This window comes from Eurytemora carolleeae, unplaced genomic scaffold (genome assembly GCF_000591075.1).
Source record: "Eurytemora carolleeae unplaced genomic scaffold, Eaff_2.0 scaffold1, whole genome shotgun sequence".
Taxonomy (NCBI): domain Eukaryota; kingdom Metazoa; phylum Arthropoda; class Copepoda; order Calanoida; family Temoridae; genus Eurytemora; species Eurytemora carolleeae.
The window spans coordinates 252,807-272,400 of NW_019396081.1; the positions used below are offsets into that span (position 1 = coordinate 252,807).

General features: G+C 34.6%; 1 protein-coding gene across 1 annotated transcript; it reads right to left on the reverse strand.

Moving 5' to 3' along the window:
• Positions 1–973: 973 nt before the first annotated feature.
• Positions 974–19,070, reverse strand: LOC111716632 (constitutive coactivator of PPAR-gamma-like protein 1). Its single transcript, XM_023492106.1, is given in 19 exon segments — positions 974–2,878; positions 3,764–4,059; positions 4,501–4,605; positions 5,013–5,172; positions 5,657–5,861; positions 6,424–6,556; positions 7,790–7,862; positions 8,779–8,910; positions 9,641–9,736; positions 10,621–10,709; positions 12,138–12,216; positions 13,074–13,218; positions 13,268–13,330; positions 13,622–13,732; positions 13,994–14,122; positions 14,510–14,656; positions 17,669–17,789; positions 18,433–18,517; positions 18,827–19,070. Coding segments are annotated over 19 exon segments (2,625 nt in total). The 5' UTR covers positions 18,944–19,070; the 3' UTR covers positions 974–2,539.
• Positions 19,071–19,594: the final 524 nt, after the last annotated feature.

Below are 19,594 nucleotides of genomic sequence, written 5' to 3' on the forward strand. Positions count from 1 at the left end.
CATTAACTTCAGAAATGTAATTTAAATCTTAAAAAAGGCATTTTAAATTTTAGCCAAATCAAGATCGTCAAAACATACTTAGCTTTAAAAATATTTAAGTTTTAGCCGATATAAAGGTACTTTTCGTAAGCAAAACTTATTATTCAATTTTAGGGAGGTTTGCCTAAATTTTAAATACAGTTAAACCATAAATATTAAATACATCGAAAGAATTTATGAAATATCGTCTTGACAATTTTTAAAAGGGTTTTATACTAATTTAAGTAAATCTTAGTATTTGCGAAATTAAATAAATAGGCATGAATATACGGGAAGAGTTTTAATGAGCTCCATATGATCATTTAAATAAAAACCAAATATCTGCAACATTCCATTATTAAAACGTAAAGAATACGACATTTGATAAATTCTTTCAATGTATTTAATATTTAGGGTTTAACTGTAGTTGTATGTTAATAATCAAAATTACCAAAAAAGAAAATTCAAAAATATTACTTTACATCATACATGCGGTAATATTTAGCGCAAAAAATATTATTTTTCTGATATCCTTAACTGACTCACGAAAATATTTATTTAGTCGAATCAATAATAATAAATTTTAATTTATTCCGAAAAGTTATCCACCTACTTATGTAGTTTCGCACATTTTACGAATGTAAATTCAGATCAACGTTTCATTCTAAAAACACATCTGTCAAATTAATATTTAAAAAATTTAAATAAGAAGCAGTCAATCTTTTCAAACATCACGCATTTCTAATTTTATTTATCGGATAAAATGTTTTTTTCTTTCCATTTGTATATTTTATTTTAAACAGTTGAACTTTTTGATTGGAGGCATTTCAAGCATAAGAAATTTACGAATAGATCATTAAAAATATGAAATGTGAGATTATTGAATTAAGGTTTGTTACTCTATAAAAAAAAGTCACTTCCACGCTTTCATGATATAGCATGAATAAAATCCAACTTTTCATAATAAAACAATTTATTTCAAATTTTTGTTTTAAGCACATGAAACCAGACGATGAACTAATGTTTACAAAACACCCCATAACAACTTTAAATCAGGCAAAACCGGTTTCCGGATTGCGAGATTGGTTCGGCTTAGCGCGCATATTTCTAGGATAAAACAGCGTGCTACGCAGACTTCTAGGATAATAGGTATGTTACCTCAACTAGATTGCGGGCAACTCCGCCATAATAATGATAAAATAGCGATTAATCGCTTATACTAGGGTATAATAAGTGAAATTTTCAGTATCTTGGGGTTGAAAATCGCAAAGTTTCCTGGTAGAAACGCGCATTTGATTTCTCTCCTTAGATCGACTGTCACTTGACTTTTAAAATAGACCTAAACTCGACCCAGTTGTCCAGGCAAAAAGTGATAAACGAGACTTTTAAAATCCTGAAAATAATTTATAAAAATTAACTTTTTGCTCGGACGTCTAGATAATTACATTAAGCACAAAAAATTATTTCATTTATCCAAAATTTGGACGAAATTTAATTTCACAATAAAATGGGTAGATATATGGTTTAAAACCTACTAGACTAACATTATTTTTTTAGTTTTTTATATTGATTTTCTCCTAACTAAATAAGCTTTCCTGCCAGTTCAATTCATTTTTTCAATTTAGCGGGAAAAGAAAAGAAAAATATTCAAAAATTCTAACTCAGAAATAAAAAGAAGTGCTTTAGATATTAATATTGTTAAAAGGGATTAAGATAGGTTTAGAAGGAAGCTAATAAGAATAAATGTTGAATAATATAATAAGACAATTGTTAAAATTCATTTTGAAACAAATGTTGGAATAATGTTCAATATATATCTCGCCCCTGTATCCCTTAACACGATAATCCATCCTTCCATCTCAATCTTTCAATAGTTTTAACATTATACGCTTAGGTTACATCAGAATATTAGATAAATACGCTTAGCTTGGATAATTCATTGACTGCTGGACGATACAGCAGTAATTCTCTTTTTTTACTAAATATTTAAACCCCCAGGCTTTGATTAGTTTTTAATTCAAGTTCTTGTGAAGACGAGGACTCCAGGATATTAGTCGGGAAGTTTCTTACTCCAGGTAGACGTGGATACTCTGGAGAATGGTTCCGACCGTATCCGGGTCCTGGTCTAGGTTGGTCTGGCCTCATCGTGTGCTGTATATAGTGGTTTCTCAATACAGTATCTGGATGGTGTATAGAGCACAACGAGGTATAATCACAGGTTAGGTTCTTAGCCTCCATTCAGGTTTGAATTCAGATATCCTACTCCAGGTTTGGAGAATATGCTCCGGGATTAAGTAACCTACTACTTCGGGTTGAGGAAACCTACTTCGGAATGAGGACACTTACTCTAGGTTAGAGAAAATCTCTCCTAGTTGAGGAGAAGGATATCTGATTGAAACCTTAACGAGAGAACTCACAGCTCAGAGGAATTTTTTGTCCCTTACAGACTAGACAATAACAACAAGATAACAGGATAACAAAATAGATAACTTGACTGGTTTCAGTTTCATTCCCGTCTCCCTTACTTCCCGCCCCAACCCATCCCACGGGGGGCTTCGCGGGGATTACGATTATGCCCTCCTCGCCCCTGACCGCCGAAATTTCCGCCCCACTGTCCCACAACGCTCCCCGCCACCACCAGCTGTCCTCCACGGGACATCATGCCTTGGTTCTGCATCATCCCAGGTCTCTGGTTCATCATCATGTTCATCTTGTTCTGGTTGAACATGCTGTTCATGTTGTTGATGTTCACCATGTTCATCTTATTCATGTTCCCAAATGCCTGTCCTTGACCTGGGAAAGGTGAACCGGAGAACTCTGGAACTAAACCGTCAAGAATTGCTTTTCTCATCTGCTCAACCTAAGAAAGAGAAACAATGTTTTTTTTCTTCCTAAAGCTTAAAAACAATTTTCATTGATTAGGGTCTTATTAGCTTGTCAACTCAAATAAAATAAAGTAAAAACAAAGAAATTCAATCAAATCCTAGAGGAGGAACTGAACATATGCATTCAACTCTTCTTTCCTTATTCTTGTATCAAGAAAATGTAATCAACTGTAATCAACTGTAATCAGCTACTGTAATCAAATACTGTAATCAAATACGGTAATCAAATACTGTAATAAACTTTAATCAAATCAACATTAATCAACTGTAATCAACTACTGTGATCTACTGTAATCAACTAATGTAATTAACTGTAATCAACTGTAATCAACTGTAATCAACAACTGTGATCTACTGTAATCAACTAATGTAATCAACTGTAATCAACTGTAATCAACTGTAATCAACTAATGTAATCAACTGTAATCCACTATGATCAACTGTAAGTAAATTAATAAAAATATAAGCAATTAAATGAAAGTCTTTTCATCAAATCTATAAAACTATCATCAGATCAAAGCCATTTCCATTTTTAAAACAAACTTTAAATCTAAACAAATCTAATCATACTCGAAGCATTTTCAGTCTAATCTGAGCAAATCTATGCAAGTCTAAATTCATTTGTTTCAAGACATTTGTTTCAAGTCATTTGATCAAGTCTTAATACAAGGTCATACCCAAGCCAAAAGAAATAAGAATTAATCATTCTTAACAAATTTTGAAAATTTTGCAATATACAGTTTATACTGAGTTACTTATTCTATTAAGTGCTCTCTCAAATGAGCTAAGTCACTGAATCTGTAAAGCGCTATCCCAAATAAAAGAAATATTAGTATAGAGAAGGGAGGGGGCAGTGTTACCTTTAGAACCATCGGCATATCATGATTACACATCTCCATCAGATTCTGCGCAACAACAGCTCTACGCAGTTTACTGTGGAACAGCTTCCCGTCGAAGAACAACCAGGGGCAACACATTAGGAATGGTACAGGGGCGCCACAGGCATCGTTGGCGAACAGGGCCATGTCTACGCCTTGCATGAAGAGGGTGGCGAGCTGAACACCCCGGGGTGTCACCAAGTCTAGCTTCATGCGAGCTAGGTTCTCAGAGTCCATTAGTTCAGAGGAGCAGGCGGTTACCAGGAAAGCGTCTAACTCTAAGAAAAAAGTTTTGATTTATTTTCAATAAATGTACCTTGCATGTCTGACTGTTTGAATCCAATAAACGTCAAAATTTTGCTTTGGTAACTCACATGACGAAAAGGTTTATGACAGTCAAGATAATTTGTTACCCCTTGAAAATTGAAAAATCCGATGATTTTTTCATTTTATTCTTAAATGTAAGGAAATGGACAACAATCATAAGGTTAGAAGATAAAGAGTATCGAGAAGTTCGAATTTTGATTTGTTGTCCCAAAAACACTTGATTTTTAGATTTTAACCAGATTTTCGAAAAATTTTGAGCCAGAATATCTATTTTTTTTCATTTATCAAAATCGTAACTTTCTGTCATATCAAGCATGCATCATTGCACAAGTTCAAATCATTTAAAGATTATTGAAATGTGTGCAAAATCTTTAAAATAAAAGATTTAAAACCTGGTTTTCTGAGAATACTCTTTTGTGTCATAATATATCTGAGGACACAGCACATGAGAAGAAGGTGCTGGGGAACATGGCTTGTATTCATCATCAGACTTGTATCTATAAAAGTAGGGTTAAATAGTTGCTGGCTTAACACTTTTTTACTCAAAATGTAGGGATGAATTAAAATTAAAATCAAAATTTAGAATTTAAATATTTTATAATCTAAATATTAATGAGATTTTTCTTCTCCTATTCTTAGTTTCTGAAGCAGATGAATCCCTGACCATGGGATCCTAGTTTAAAGGTTTCACGAATGCGGATCCAAAAATATGGGACAAATACCTCAGACCCACAACTATTTGATCCGCCTCGACTTTTTGATAAAACAAATAATAAGTGAAAATAAATAAAATGCAATTTTTTAAGAAAAACAAATTAAATTGGAGTTTAATATAAAACGTCCGAGCAAGAATCTTAAAATATTTGATTTCAATAATTCCACAAATTTAAAAAGTTCTCCGAACCTGAATTCAAACAGGAGAGAAATGCTCTGAGCCTCCTCTGTTTATCTTCCAAGTTGGTTCCGAACCACAACCTTTTCAGGGTAGGTACAGACCACTGGCAGGTCTTAGGTTCAACTAGCTCCGGGGTTGAGTAGTTATTGTAGGGTAACCATTCTCTCACCTTAAATAAATATTCGTATTTTCTGATTTATAAGTTTAGAAATTTGCATTACAGGTAAATATAAAAAAACTTTTTTATTTAACCTAATATTATCTAAGCTATAATAAAACAAGACATTCGTATATATATACATGTTGCCTATAGCCGGCAAAACGGCTGGACAGATTGAGCTAAAATTTTGTTGAAGCTCATGGGTGGCCGGGGGTGTTACAAGGCTGAAAAAATTCGAACATTTTTTATTCTAAATTTTATTCTCTCATTTTTTTCCTCGGGCAAGGCCAGACCCTTCAGCTAGTCTAAGCTATTAAAAATCGGTATTTAAGAACAAGGGAAGAGGGCACCTTTGTAAATCGGTATTTAAGAACAAGGGAAAAGGGCACCTTTGTAAATCGATAATTCCCCATTTGAATCAAGAGTCACTTGAACTTAGCAAGACATTCTCTTTTAAGTTCAGAGTAACAAACGATGAAGAAATAAATCCTACTTTAATCTCCATCAACTCGGGAGCATTTTTCTGCATGAGTTCCAGCTTCTTGTTGGAGTCGACCAGCTTCTCCTCCAGGACCTCGCTCTCCGGGGTGGGCTCCCCCTTGTGGAGGACGACCTCCCCACCCGCCATCTTCTTTTGCTGAACCTTGATCGCCTTGATCTTCTTCTTCAATGAGTTGACCTCGTCCTCGTATTTATTCCTTGAACAAGGCAAGTTTAAACGAGAAGCTGTTCGAGGCATGTTTAATGTTTATAGGTGAGTTAGATAAGATAAAAAAGTGATGTATTGGTAAAATACACATAAAAATTATATTTTTACAGGCAAAAAATATGAAACCATTTATTTATTGCTCACTGTATGTATCTATTATGGCAATTAGGTGGAGATTAGCTTTCACTGTTCTGGTTATTATCCCCACCTGAAGTTTAAGAACTCAGGGATTATTTTTTTGAAGATCTGAAAAAAATAAAAAATTGGATTTCTGAAGGCAAGTTTTTTTTCATCCTTCATATACTTTTCATCACTTTTAACCCAAAAATTTACTTATTTTCCCCAAATCAGCAAGTAAAACAAACCTGGGCCGGGGAATTTTTTTTTGGGAAGTTTTAGACTGTCCAAAACCAATGTCCCAAACTTAATGAAAAATATAAATTTGAACTGCCAATTTTAAGGGCACACAAGAATCCATTAAACGACAAACAAAAACAAGGAAGAGAAATTAATAACATTTATTTCTATTAATGAACAATTTATTAACTAACCTTGTATATGTAAGATGATGATGATTAAACACAATTCCGTAAACTTTCTGTCTGAGTTCCTTGTAGATAGTGTGAATAGCGGGGATCTCAGTGTGTCCTTCATCCTCTAACAGTTGGGGAAGCTTTATATCTCCTAGAAACAATAAATACAGGTAGGGCAGCTTTATATTTCCTAGAAACAATACATACAGTTGGGGCAGCTTTATACATCCTAGAAACAATAAATACGGTTGGGGCAGCTTTATATATCCTAGAAACAATACATACAGTTTGGGCAGCTTTATACACCCTAGAAACAACAGTTAGGGCAGCTTTATATCTCCTAGAAATAATACAGTTGGGGCAGCTTTATATCGCCTAGAAACAATATATTCAGATGGGGGCAACTTAAAAAGTCCTAACAGTTGGAGAAACTTTACATCTCCTAGAAAAAAGACACAGTTGGGACAGCTTTCTTTCTCCTAGAAACAATACAGATGGGGCAGATTTATATTTCCTAGAAACAATACAGATGAGGCAGATTTATATTTCCTAAAAACAATACAGTTCGGGCAGCTTTATATTTCATAGAAACAATACAGTTGGGGCAGCTTCATATCTCCTAGAAACAATACAGTTGGGACAGATTTATATCTCCTGGAAACAATACAGTTGAGACAGATTTAAATCTCCTTGAAACAATATAATTAGGGCAGCTTTATATTTCCTAGAAACAATACAGCTGGGGCTCCTTAATATCTCATATAAAAATACATACAGTTGGGCCAGATTTATATTTCCTAGAAACAATACAGCTGGGGCTGCTTAATATCTCATATAACAATACATACCGTTGGGACAGCTTCATATTTCCTAGAAACAATACAATTGAGACAGTTTTAAATCTCCTAAAAACAATACAGTTCGGGCAGCTTTAATTCTCTTTGAAACAATATTTTCAGTTGGGAGCAATTTAATATCTCCTAACAGCTGGGGAAACTTTATATCTCCTAGAAACAATACATACAATTGGGGCAGCTTTATATCTCTTAGAAACGATATATACAGTTGGGAAGCTTTATATTTCCTAGAAACAATACAGTTGGGGCAGCTATATATCTCAGAGACAATACAGTTGGGGCAGATTTATATCTCCTATAAACATAACAGTTGGGGCAGCTATATATATCAGAGACGATTCAGTTGGGGCAGCTTTATATCTCCTGAATTGACAGTTGGGGCAACTTCATATCTCCTTGAAACATTAAATACAGTTGGGGGGATCTTTTAACAATAAATATCTAATAATTTATATCTTCTAGAAACCATACAAAGAAATAGCAATACATCTTGTTTAAAAAAAAATAGCCTATAATTGTATTTATACCTGTAGTTAGAAGACTGTAGAGAGCTGGAGACATGCTGGCCTGCCTGTGCCTGTCCGAGGCAGTCTTTAAAACCTAATATATAGACTAATATATAGACAATGTTAGATAACTATAAGGAAATATCTACGCCGCCATCTTCTACGTTAGGTTTAGTTTCAAAGACAGCGCATATCAGTCTATGATTCAAGATTGAATTCTGTTTAAAGCAACTGTGAACACAAGAAAAAAGAGGAACATTTCATTTCTTTCATATATTTCTGTTCCGAGATTTTTATTTAAATCTATCAGACACATGTATTGGAAAACACAGTGTTCCTTGAGATATGTTTTGAAAGAAACCTGTTTCCTGGTCCATGATGGGGTTTATGGAAATCATGAAAATTTATACTGAACAAGGTAATACAGGCAGAAAGGTCGGGGAAAAGAAATTAATGGGATAACTTTCACAGAAAAAAAATTACTAAGAATGTAAAAGGTGTCTCCAGTTGTACAGTGTGTGACTTAAAAAAACCCTCAATATCTAATTAGGACGGAGTGATATGATTTGACGGAAACTTGTTTCCAATCACTCTCTTGCATGAGAACCAGGAACAAGTTGAATTTGCTCCACTATACCAACTTAAACCTTTTTGCTCTTAAGGAACACTGAGAAAACCAGTTACCAACTGGTATAACTTGATAGCAGATACATCGGATAGGAATGGTGGCCGTGCAATTCACACAATACCCTTTAAACCCTTGTCTGACCAAAACTTATTAATATATTATTTTCTAAAGTTTAAAAATTATTACTTTAAATAAAGATTTCACTGTAGAATTGCGGATTTATGCAGAAACAATAAAGAAAATTGCGAGAATTTCACACTTTTTAAGAAAGAAAATTTTTACCGATATCTTCCCAAATTTAACTAAACAAATATTTCAAAGGTACTCTATAATTGTGGGTCACTTAAAACTACTCCTACAACCCATTTTATGCGACAGTTACCTCTGGATGAGCTGAGGGAACTACGGGTTTAACATTATTCTTGATTGTGGGATAAACATCTTCTTTCTTTACTGGATATTTTCCTTCCTCACTCGGCTTCACGTCCCCGGATGCAACAGCAGACACAGCGTCCTATACATATAATACTTTATTTTCTCTCCTCACTCAACTTCATGTGCCCGGATACAACAGCAGACACAGCGTCCTATACAGATAAAATAGTTTACTTTCTCTCCTCACTCGGCTTCACGTCCCCGGATGCAACAGCAGACAAAGCGTCCTATACAGATATAATAGTTTATTTTCTCTTCTCACTCAACTTCATGTGCCCGGATGCAACAGCAGACAAAGCGTCCTATACAGATATAATAGTTTATTTTCTCTCCTCACTCGGCTTCATGTGCCCAGATGCAACAGCAGACACAGCGTCCTATACAGATATAATAGTTTATTTTCTCTTCTCACTCAACTTCATGTGCCCAGATGCAACAGCAGACACAGCGTCCTATACAGATAAAACAATTTACTATCCCAATAAAAATTATTCCGCCCTTCCTACTCCATCCTCCCGAAAACATCCCGCCCATGCTACTAAATCCTCCCAATACTATCCCGCCTCTGCTACTCAATCCTCCCAAAACTATTCTGCCTCTCCTACTCAATCCTCCCAATACTATCCCGCCCCTGCTACTCAATCCTCCCAAAACTATCCTACCTATCCTACTCAATCCTCCCAAAACTATTCTACCTCTCCTACTCAATCTCCCAAAACGTCTTTCCTCCTCCATCCTCCCAAAAACTATCCCTCCCCTCCTACTAAATCCTCCTAAAAACCATTTTGTCCCGATATGTCCTATCCCACCTTACTATCCTCTGCAATAGGATCTGTGTTAATGGTCAAATTCTCAAACTTGTCTGCAGCGTCATGAGTCTCCAGATCCCCATTTCCGTCAACAATCTGAAATAGATTCATATTTAATGGCCTAAATCCCTTGTTTCAAGTCCGATTCACAACGGCACTATTCAAAACTTTTTGTGATCCAGGACCAGTGCTTAGGATCCATTTAATTTTGATGCGGATCCGGATCCTGGATCCGCACTAGAAAAAAATGGATCCAGATCCAGGTCTTTTCGTTAAGATTTACTGATTTATTTTAACAAATCAGAATTTTTAATTTTTTTTTGTCTTTTTTCGCTATAATTTATGCAAAAATTGGATGAACCATTCAGAAATCAGGAAATCTTTATAATCTCTTTTTTTAATAGTTCAGATTGCTCGTTAGAGAGTAAAAAAGTGTTTTTAACAGTTTTGGTTGATATTTTGCCCCTTGAATCCGGATACGTGGACCCGAATATTTTTTCGGATCCGGATCCAAGATGCCAAAATCTTGCGGATCCAATGGATCCTATGCACTGTCCAGGACGAATATTCTTTTCTCAAAAACCTCGCTATTTTTTATTTTGGTTTCTCTGTTGGTAAATTGCGGATGTATGCTACAGAGTTTTGAACCATCAAACTGTTTGTCAGAGCTCAAGTGATCTCTACGCCCCATGATTTGATTTGTTTTGTGGCTTCTTATCAATCAATAAGCCAGCTGCTAATTGCCAACCAATTTTTTTAAGGTAAATGATGGGCGCCCTCGGGTTTCTCTAGGAATATACCGCGCCCTCCATAATGGACTTTGGTAAAAAAGAATAATTTTCAGAATTGAAGGCCAACTAACAATGAAAAAAAAACACAGACAAACAAGTATAACACGAAATGGACTGTGCAAAATCAGACGTAAAGATTCAAAGATTTTGAAGAGATTTTAATTATGATATGACTGAGTTTTGTCTCACCTTTCCTTTCTTCTTTCCTTGGGTTAGGTTCCTGTAAGCTTGCCTGCTCTCACCCTGGGACTCGGCAGTATCACTAGCAAGCTTTATACCTGCACATATAATTTTTTCTTAACTTAAAGGGACTGGTAGCGTAGTTTCAAGTAAACCTATATGCATAGAGGGCAATTCCCGATTTACAACGATACCCCCAAAACCTTTGTCTGACCAAGTATAAATTAGATAGTTAGTTATGCTTTTATTTTAAAACTAAATATTTTCATTTGCGGTTTCTCTGCAACTAATTAAAAGACACAATGAAGAAATGGTCAAAATCAAATACTGTCCCTTTAATCCAGGGGGTTCAGATAATTTTCAAACATTAAAAAAATTACAATTCGGCGCTGAAAACCAGGATTTAAAAAAACCATATTTATACCATTATAGAAAAAAATATGTTAACTAAATATACACCCCTATACACGGGGATTTCTAAGGAAGAAAGGAAAACGTATCAAACTGTCAAATGTTTAAAATAAGTTAGATTTTGGAAAAAGACAATTTAAAAATAATTTTGAAAAAAATTTAAGATATATAATCTACAATTAATTACAGTTTAATTTTATTATTTGAAAATTTAAAAAAATCCATGACGATGACAAAAAGCATCAAATAGTGTAAAAGCAAAGGTATCATACCTTTGCGCTGGAATTCTTAACGATAAATTGGCTTTTTCTCCGGCCACAGTTGTCTTTGAAAAGTAAGACTATTACCAATGAATAGCTAAAAGGTTATTTAGTTAATCCTCAAATTACCCAAATAAGTGAACAGTGCCTTTAAATATCTTTAATATTATTTGAGATCTAAAAACCTTTTCTTTACTAGAAAATTAATAGATACATTGTCATTTTTTGTTTTGTTTCAAAAAGTGAATGTTTAAAAATTCAACCAACTAAGACAAATGATATCTATATTGAACACCTGGAGGTTTGTTAAATAAAACTTGGGCCATATATTTACTTCAAGAAACCAGGGGTAATTACAACCTGCATTTTGGTCGTTCAAAATAAAAAAAAAGATTCCTAGCAAAAATTGGAAAATTGGACACAAAATCAATGGGGGAAGGGGGTGGCCAGGAAGAACAATTAAAAAGTTTAATTTAAACCCTAACATCATTCATTTTATCAAACGTTCGATTAAAAAGAAAAATATACTCAATGTTTCCAAGGCTTCTCATTAAATGAGAGGGAACAGTTTGAGATTTTAAAAAAATGGAAAAAACATAAAAAATAAAGAAGAGAAAAAGAAAGATTTTAAGAAAACAATGATATTTTCCTTATTGTTAATCCGATTAAAGGCAACAAGGATACCGTTGTGAAGCGGGCGTGTAAATTGTAAAGTTTTAAAATTTTTGAAATAACGTCAACATTCCCTTTAATTACTTTAATATAAAAGTTTTTAAAAAACATTCCCTTTAATTACTTTAATATAAAATGTTTTTAAACAGAGACTTTTCCAGTGTTATAACTGGATAATCTAACCTTCTCTTTTCTTTTTCTTGGAAGGAACAAACTTCTTATATCCATCCTCAGTTCCACTGTTGTAATAGTCAACAACACTCTACAAACAATATACAATATATCCACTGTTGTAATAGTCAACAACACTTTACAACAATATACAATATATCCACTGTTGTAATAGTCAACAACACTCTACATACAATATACAATATATCCGTCCTCAGTTCCACTGTTGTAATAGTCAACAACACTCCACATACAATATACAATATATCCGTCCTCAGGTCCACTGTTGTAATAGTCAACAACACTCTACAACAACAATATACAATATATCCGTCCTCAGTTCCACTGTTGTAATAGTCAACAACACTCTACAAACATTACACAATATATCCGTCCTCAGTTCCACTGTTGTAATAGTCAACAACACTCTACAACAATAATATAAAATATATCCGTCCTCAGGTCTACTGTTGTAATAGTCAACAACACTCTAAACAACAATATAAAATATATCCGTCCTTAGTTCCACTGTTGTAATAGTCAACAACACTCTACAACAACAATATAAAATATATCCGTCCTCAGGTCTACTGTTGTAATAGTCAACAACACTCAACAGCAATATTCCGTCCTCAACTCAACGGGAGAGATAATACAAAAGTTAGAAATTAGCTAATAAAAAGTTATTGAAATGCTGAAAAAAATATTCAGTATAAAGCAAGAGTAATGAATTTCACATGAAGGGATTTAATGTAAAAAATCTAGGAATTATGAATCAAATATTAATTTTTTTTTTGAAGCGAAATCGATAATTTCGTCGACTAAAAAGACAAAACCGTTAGAACCATTTAATAGTTCTTACTTTATTACAAAATATTTTTTGACAAAAGATTTGATTACGAAACAAATCTGCAATGGATGTCAAAAGAGGGGATGAGTGCGATATACCTTGAGTTTTCTAATCCTCGGATCAGATTCTGATCCGAATATTTGAGCTCCCAGAGCAACCACATCCTCAACAGTCTGCAGGGATCGGACATAGTCAACCACTGCTCGAATTATATCATGAGCCGCTGATTCCTATAATATTAGGCTAAAGGGATAGTTCACGAATTATAAAATAGAGCGATCCGTATTTAAACCGATTTTCTCTATAGTACTCAGATTCAGTTAGAATATGGTTTCCAAGTAGAGCAGCCATTAAACTAAACAGATTCAGTTAGAATATGGTTTCCAAGTAGAGCAACCATTGAACAAAATAAATTATGAGATAACTTGACTTTAAAGTTGGTTTGAGTGTTTTAGTAAACCCCCAATCGGAAAAAAAGCAGCGAGAGTAATTAAATTGAGAGCTTTTTTACAAAGTAAGGAATTATTGCACAGACCTTTCTTTAAGGAGTTTGATCTCTGTGAGATTTTTTTTTAAAAAGAATTTCTTGAGTCAGTCATTATTGAGAAGACGGAAATAACTTGCCAATTTTTCATTTCAAACTTACCTAAATCTGTTCGGATTAAGATCGAACCCCTTGGCGACCTCATCCATGACGATCTCCTTGGTCTCCACCGTAAACTTCAATGTTAACTTCAGCGAGTGGGCAGAGAAATATCTAAACAGACAATAGTGTTTTTTGCAAATGGTTAATTTTCATATACAAATTTTATTGTTCCCAGCCCCTTGACTTTCCATCCCCTTCCCCTATTATTCCCCCCCTCCCCCCATCTACTTCCCTAGGTGGGTCAAAGATACAATATTCGGAATCTTCGGCTACAATCCTATGAATTCGTTATTCCGGAGGAACCTAGCCAACTCCCCCCCTCCTTGAGGTTTCCTCACATTCCCCTATTAATCCACACCCCTTTTTATATACCTTGGTGGGTCAAAGATACAATATTCGGAATCTTCAGCTACAATCCCATGGTATCCGTTCTCCCGGAGGAACCCAACCACTTCCTGGTGATGACTCTCCATGCTGCTCATCACAGGAACATTTAGGTGCCTGCAATCAATCAATCACTCAATCATTCAAATCCAAAAATAAGAGGTAACTTAAATAAGAAAAAAGTTCAGTCCAATTTTCAATCCTTTAACTGACCTTCCTCCCCCTTTTATAAAGACTGTCCGTATCCTTTAAGGTTGGGTATTTGTTGTGAAAAAGCTAGAGTAGGCGACAGATGCGACTAGGACAATCGGATATTTTTAGGATTATGAAAACTCTGAAATTCGTGTCTCCGGAGTTATTTATTAAATTTGTCACGATGCCAAAAAAACATATCAAATTCAAAGACTGTTAAAAAGGTTTAAATTAAATTGAAAAAATATTTTCGGGATGATTTTAACTCAAACTTAAAACCTGTGTGTTTAGGTCAGATGATAAGATACCAACCTCAAAGCAAGGCGGAGTACGCTTTTAATCCCTGTGGGCGGGACCCACCAGACTTTAGGGGGCGGAGTACCCCTCTTATTCAGATGTTTTAATATATTCTTCACGTTCTGTTTTATTCTCATCTGCTCCGCTACCCACTCGTCAAACCTTAACAAATATTACAAAACTCATCAAATAGTAAAAATTAGAAATTTTCTCTTTCACATCATGATTTGAATTTTTTTGTTGCTTTCCTAAAAATTCAATTTCGCGTTTTTTTTTTTATTTTTATGGTTTTATTGTTAGAACTGAAAACAGACTAAAATAATTTGTCTGCAGTTTTCAAATTTAAAATAACAAAACCGTATTCGAGGATTTCTTCACAGGATGAAACTTTAAGGGGGGCATTACAAATCATTGAATGTTCCCTTTCAGTTAATTTTAGACCAAAAAATATGCCCAATCAAGGGGGGGGGGGTATTTCTGAAAAATATAAACCCTTGTCCTGGGTAAATTTGAATATCATTATTTTTATTACTGAAGTGGAAAAACTCGAAAGGAAAGTTCTAGAAAGAACTACTCAATCCGAAAACAAATCAAAGTACGAATCCAGCTAATTCTCGGAAACTCTAATTGATAAGAAAAAAGAGTAAACCTAATTGAGCATTTAATTTGTCAAATATCATCAATCAGTTCTTCAGGATCAAACCTGCTACAACTTCATCAACTAAAGTACAAACCAAACGTTTTCTTTATTCGGATTTTCAAAGTTCCCGGATCTGCTACCAAATTTAATACAAGTTAGCCTGTGGAGTGTGGAATGGGGAGGGTACCCTGTGGAGTGTGGAATGGGGAGGGTACCCTGTGGAGTGTGGAATGAGGAGGGTACCCTGTGGAGTGTGGAATGGGGAGGGTACCCTGTGGAGTGTGGAATGGGGAGGGTACCCTTGTTGTATAATGTATTATACTTAATACACAGTAAATATTAATACCATATTCCATATATACTTGTTGCCCCTTTTTGCTCTGTTTATAAACAGTGAACTGCACTGTTTACAATCATACTAAACCTAACTCCGCGCAGTCAGTTAGATCCTATACCCAAACAATTTATCAGAATTTGGTTGAATTATAGTTGTCCCTGAGGGCCGAATATTGCTGGAGTTGGATCGTTTCCGATATCCTGCAACAGCCTCTGTACCTTAGAGTGTTCACTCGTACACTCTATGGTGCATGCTCACCTCCCCCCTCACCAAGAACAAGTAGAGCAAGACCATACAAGTAATAAATGTTTTTATATCGTTAATAAATGTTTGCAGTGTAATATGTCTCTTAATTATCATCATAATTCCAAACCAAATGCACTGATAGTTTGTTAGGACTGACTCGTCTTTTTTGTATAACACCCTATTGGTAGTTTATACTACAACCCTTTGGAGTGTGGAATGGGGAGGGTACCCTGTGGAGTGTAGATTGGGGAGGGTACCCTGAACATTTCAGCCTGAGATGGAATTTAAAGAATTTGAGCCGCGGTTTAAATCTACCAAGACCCGGTTTAAAATAAGCGCCGGCTTAAATTTTGAAACATTTGATACAATTTTAAGTGGAACCATCCATATTTAAACCGCGGCTTAAATTTAAACCGCCGCTCAAATTCTTTAAATTCGGCCACTGATCCCTTGAAAACTCATGGATGGGCGACTAATATAGTAACGAGCTCTGAGAGTCGGGTTCAAGTGTTCAAGACAATTAGACAAGATGGAAAAGAATCAGAAAAAAATAAATATTTATGAAGTATATCCGGACATATTGTTTTCCCGGATCTGAACAGTGCAGATCCCGGATCTGAACAAAATTGTTTCAGGGGTGTAATTTTCCTAAAAAAATCATACCCCCTCTTAGAAAATCATTTATTTTCCCCGGAAATATATGGTTGCGCGAAGCGTCACATTTTTTAAGGAGGTTTTCGCTGAATTGGGGAAAATAAATGATTTTCTGGGTAAAAAGTAGTGGTAAGGATCCAGATTATGGATTCCTGGATCCGGATCCGCAAAAATATGCTTATCCACGGATCCTGTTCCAAGTGGTAAAATATCAACCAAAAACTGCAAAAAAAAAAATTTTTTACTTCTAAAATCCAAATCTGAACTTTTGAAAAAAAAGAGATTATAAAAATTTTCTAATTTCTGAATGGTTCATCAAGTTTTAGGATAAAATTAAACAAAAATTTGAAAATTATTTTTTGTTAAAAAAATTCAGTAAATCTTAAAGAAATGACCTGGATCCGNTTCTAATTTGCATAATTTAGAATAGCTATGAGAGAAACTTGGCTTAAAGGTGCATATTCTTATTCCTCAAATATCATTTTAAAGGGTAAGTCTGAAAAATATACACCCCTGAAACGTTTTTAAAAAGTGCGGATCCCGGATCTAAACACATGGTTTTTTTTTAAAGAGAGAATCCCGGATATATTGACAAGTGCAGTTACCGGATACCTTGATATCCATGATATCAAATATAGGATTAACTAGACGGAAAAATGTAATTAGAGTTTTATTATGAAAATGAATACGTTCCTGAAAATTGTAGCAGGAAATGATGAGTTTTCGAGGGAAAAGTGTCAATACGAGATAAAAAAGCTTAGAGGCAAATCCAATTATTAAACCAGAAACAAATATTAATTCCATTCCCTCAGAAAAAATGCAGAAAATGCAAATTATTTCAATTACAAATAAATAACAAAGCTTATTTCCGTTACTTTCCTGCAATAAAAGAATTCAATTCAATCTTAGTAAAGTACAAAGCATGAAAATTTACATTTAAAGTTCATTTTGGAATTGTAGTGAACTTGTCAGTTTTTTACCAAGAACATTGTAAGATTTTAATAAAGGGACTTCAAACATAATTTAAGGTGAGCCTCCATTGATGGAGTGACATGTCCGATTAAAACATGGTATCCAAGTTACAAGCGTTGTCTGATAAAGTATGAATTAGACATCCATGTTAATTTATTAAAAGCTGTTCATTTTTATTTATCTAATTTTTAAAAAAGAATTTTAATTAAAGTCTTATTTTTTTTCAATGGATATTTTATTTTGTCTTTCGTTCTTTTCTATGGAAATTTTTACTTTCACAATCTCTGAAGGTGACGTATATATATTGTATATATATAGTTTATACCTGTCTGGTTCTAATGCTCCGTTGACGAAGATTGCTGTATGAACGTTTGCTTGTTGTAGAGTTGTAAAGAAAACGCAGAGAAATTCTACCATGTGGTTCCATTCCCCACCACAACTCCAATCTATATATAAACAATACAAGAAAATGCAGATGAATTCTACATGTGGTTCCATTCCCCACCACAACTCCAATCTATATATAAACAATACGAGAAAATGCAGATGAATTCTACATGTGGTTCCATTTTCCCCCACAACTCCAATCTATATATAAACAATACGAGAAAATGCAGATGAATTCTACATGTGGTTCCATTTTCCCCCACAACTCCAATCTATATATAAACAATATGAGAAAATGCAGATGAATTTTACCATGTGGTTCCATTTTCCCCCACAACTCCAATCTATATATAAACAATACGAGAAAATGCAGATGAATTCTACATGTGGTTCCATTTTCCATCAAAACTCCTGACAAGAGCAAACGCAAGAACAAAACTAGAAAACTAATATTATGCTCCCGCTTTAAAGAAACTCATTCTCCGGGTAAACCAAATTGGATTAGAGATTATCTTTTGAGCTAGAAAACTACAGATTGGGAAAAGGTTTTCTTTGATTTCGCAAATTCTTTCTCAGCGAATAAAAACATTTATCAGATCAGCACAAACATTTGAGAACAAAGATTTAAAGGGGGGGGGGGGGGCGCTTGGTTAATTTTTTTTTCAAGAAAATTTTATATATAGCGTATACTGTATACGCTACCTGAGTAAAATCCTCCATATAATCTGTCAAGACAGTTCTCTCCGTCCACCACCAGAGCAAGACGGTTCGGAGCTAACGCAGGAACCTGCACAAGAAAACAGATTAAAGAGATTATTCACCATTTTGGAAAAGAGGACAGAGCGAGAAACAATTTAATTCAATTATAAAGTCCGAACAACCTTTAAGATGCACATTTCTATAGATATAAATCATTGTATTGCACCCCCTCTAAAAAAGGTTTGATTCCGACAGGAAAAAAGGTCAGTCCCATTTCAGTATAAAAAATAATTTAAGAAAAAAATCGTTTTGATGAATTAAACATTTCTGGCTGAAATTTATTTTTAATTGATAGAGTAGTGTATTATCTATATACTATATAACCACTGAAAGCTACCTGTCCATGTGGTTTGTTAAGTTTCCAAGCTGTTTTAACAAGATCCAGGCTGGTCACCCCAACCTTGCTTAACTCTGGATCTTGCTCTATATAACTTTGGAAATCTTTTATCCCCATTTTCACTCTGAAAGGTTAAAAATGAAGTTTTTTTATGAGAAAAAAAATGACATGATCGGGTCGGATGATTGATCCGAAAATACAGGTAGCTTGATCATCTGGTTGAGATCACTTGTCGACCGGTGTCTCCGCCGTTATTCCATCGCCGCCTCCGCCTCGTCCTCCGCCGCTCTCACGTACAGCACGTTGTTACATCTACAAAATGGAAAAAATAGAAGAAAACCCAAATCCAAAAACAGGGTGTAAAATACATATAGGGGGGCCAAAAATCGTTCTCTAGGAAATTACCTTTATATCTTTTCGAAAATGACAAACATGAAAATTCTCAAAAACCTTCATTACCCACCTTGTATTCGTGACCCCACTTCAGCTTTACAAGGACAGCCTTCCCGGTGAGTCCGTTAAGGAAAGGTTTGGGGTTCAAGGGCATAGCTCCGGCCATTTTGATAATTTGATTTCTTGTCTGAAACAAATAAATGGTTAACAAAACGTTTTTCACAAATGAAACAGAAAAACCTCCAATACCACTTATATTATCACAATAACTCATGATTATACTTTCTCCGTCATCTAGGAGGAATTCCAAGCGGTGTCAAGCTCTCAAACATTGTTAAAATCGATTTAATAAGTTTTAGTGCTGAGAGAGCAGCC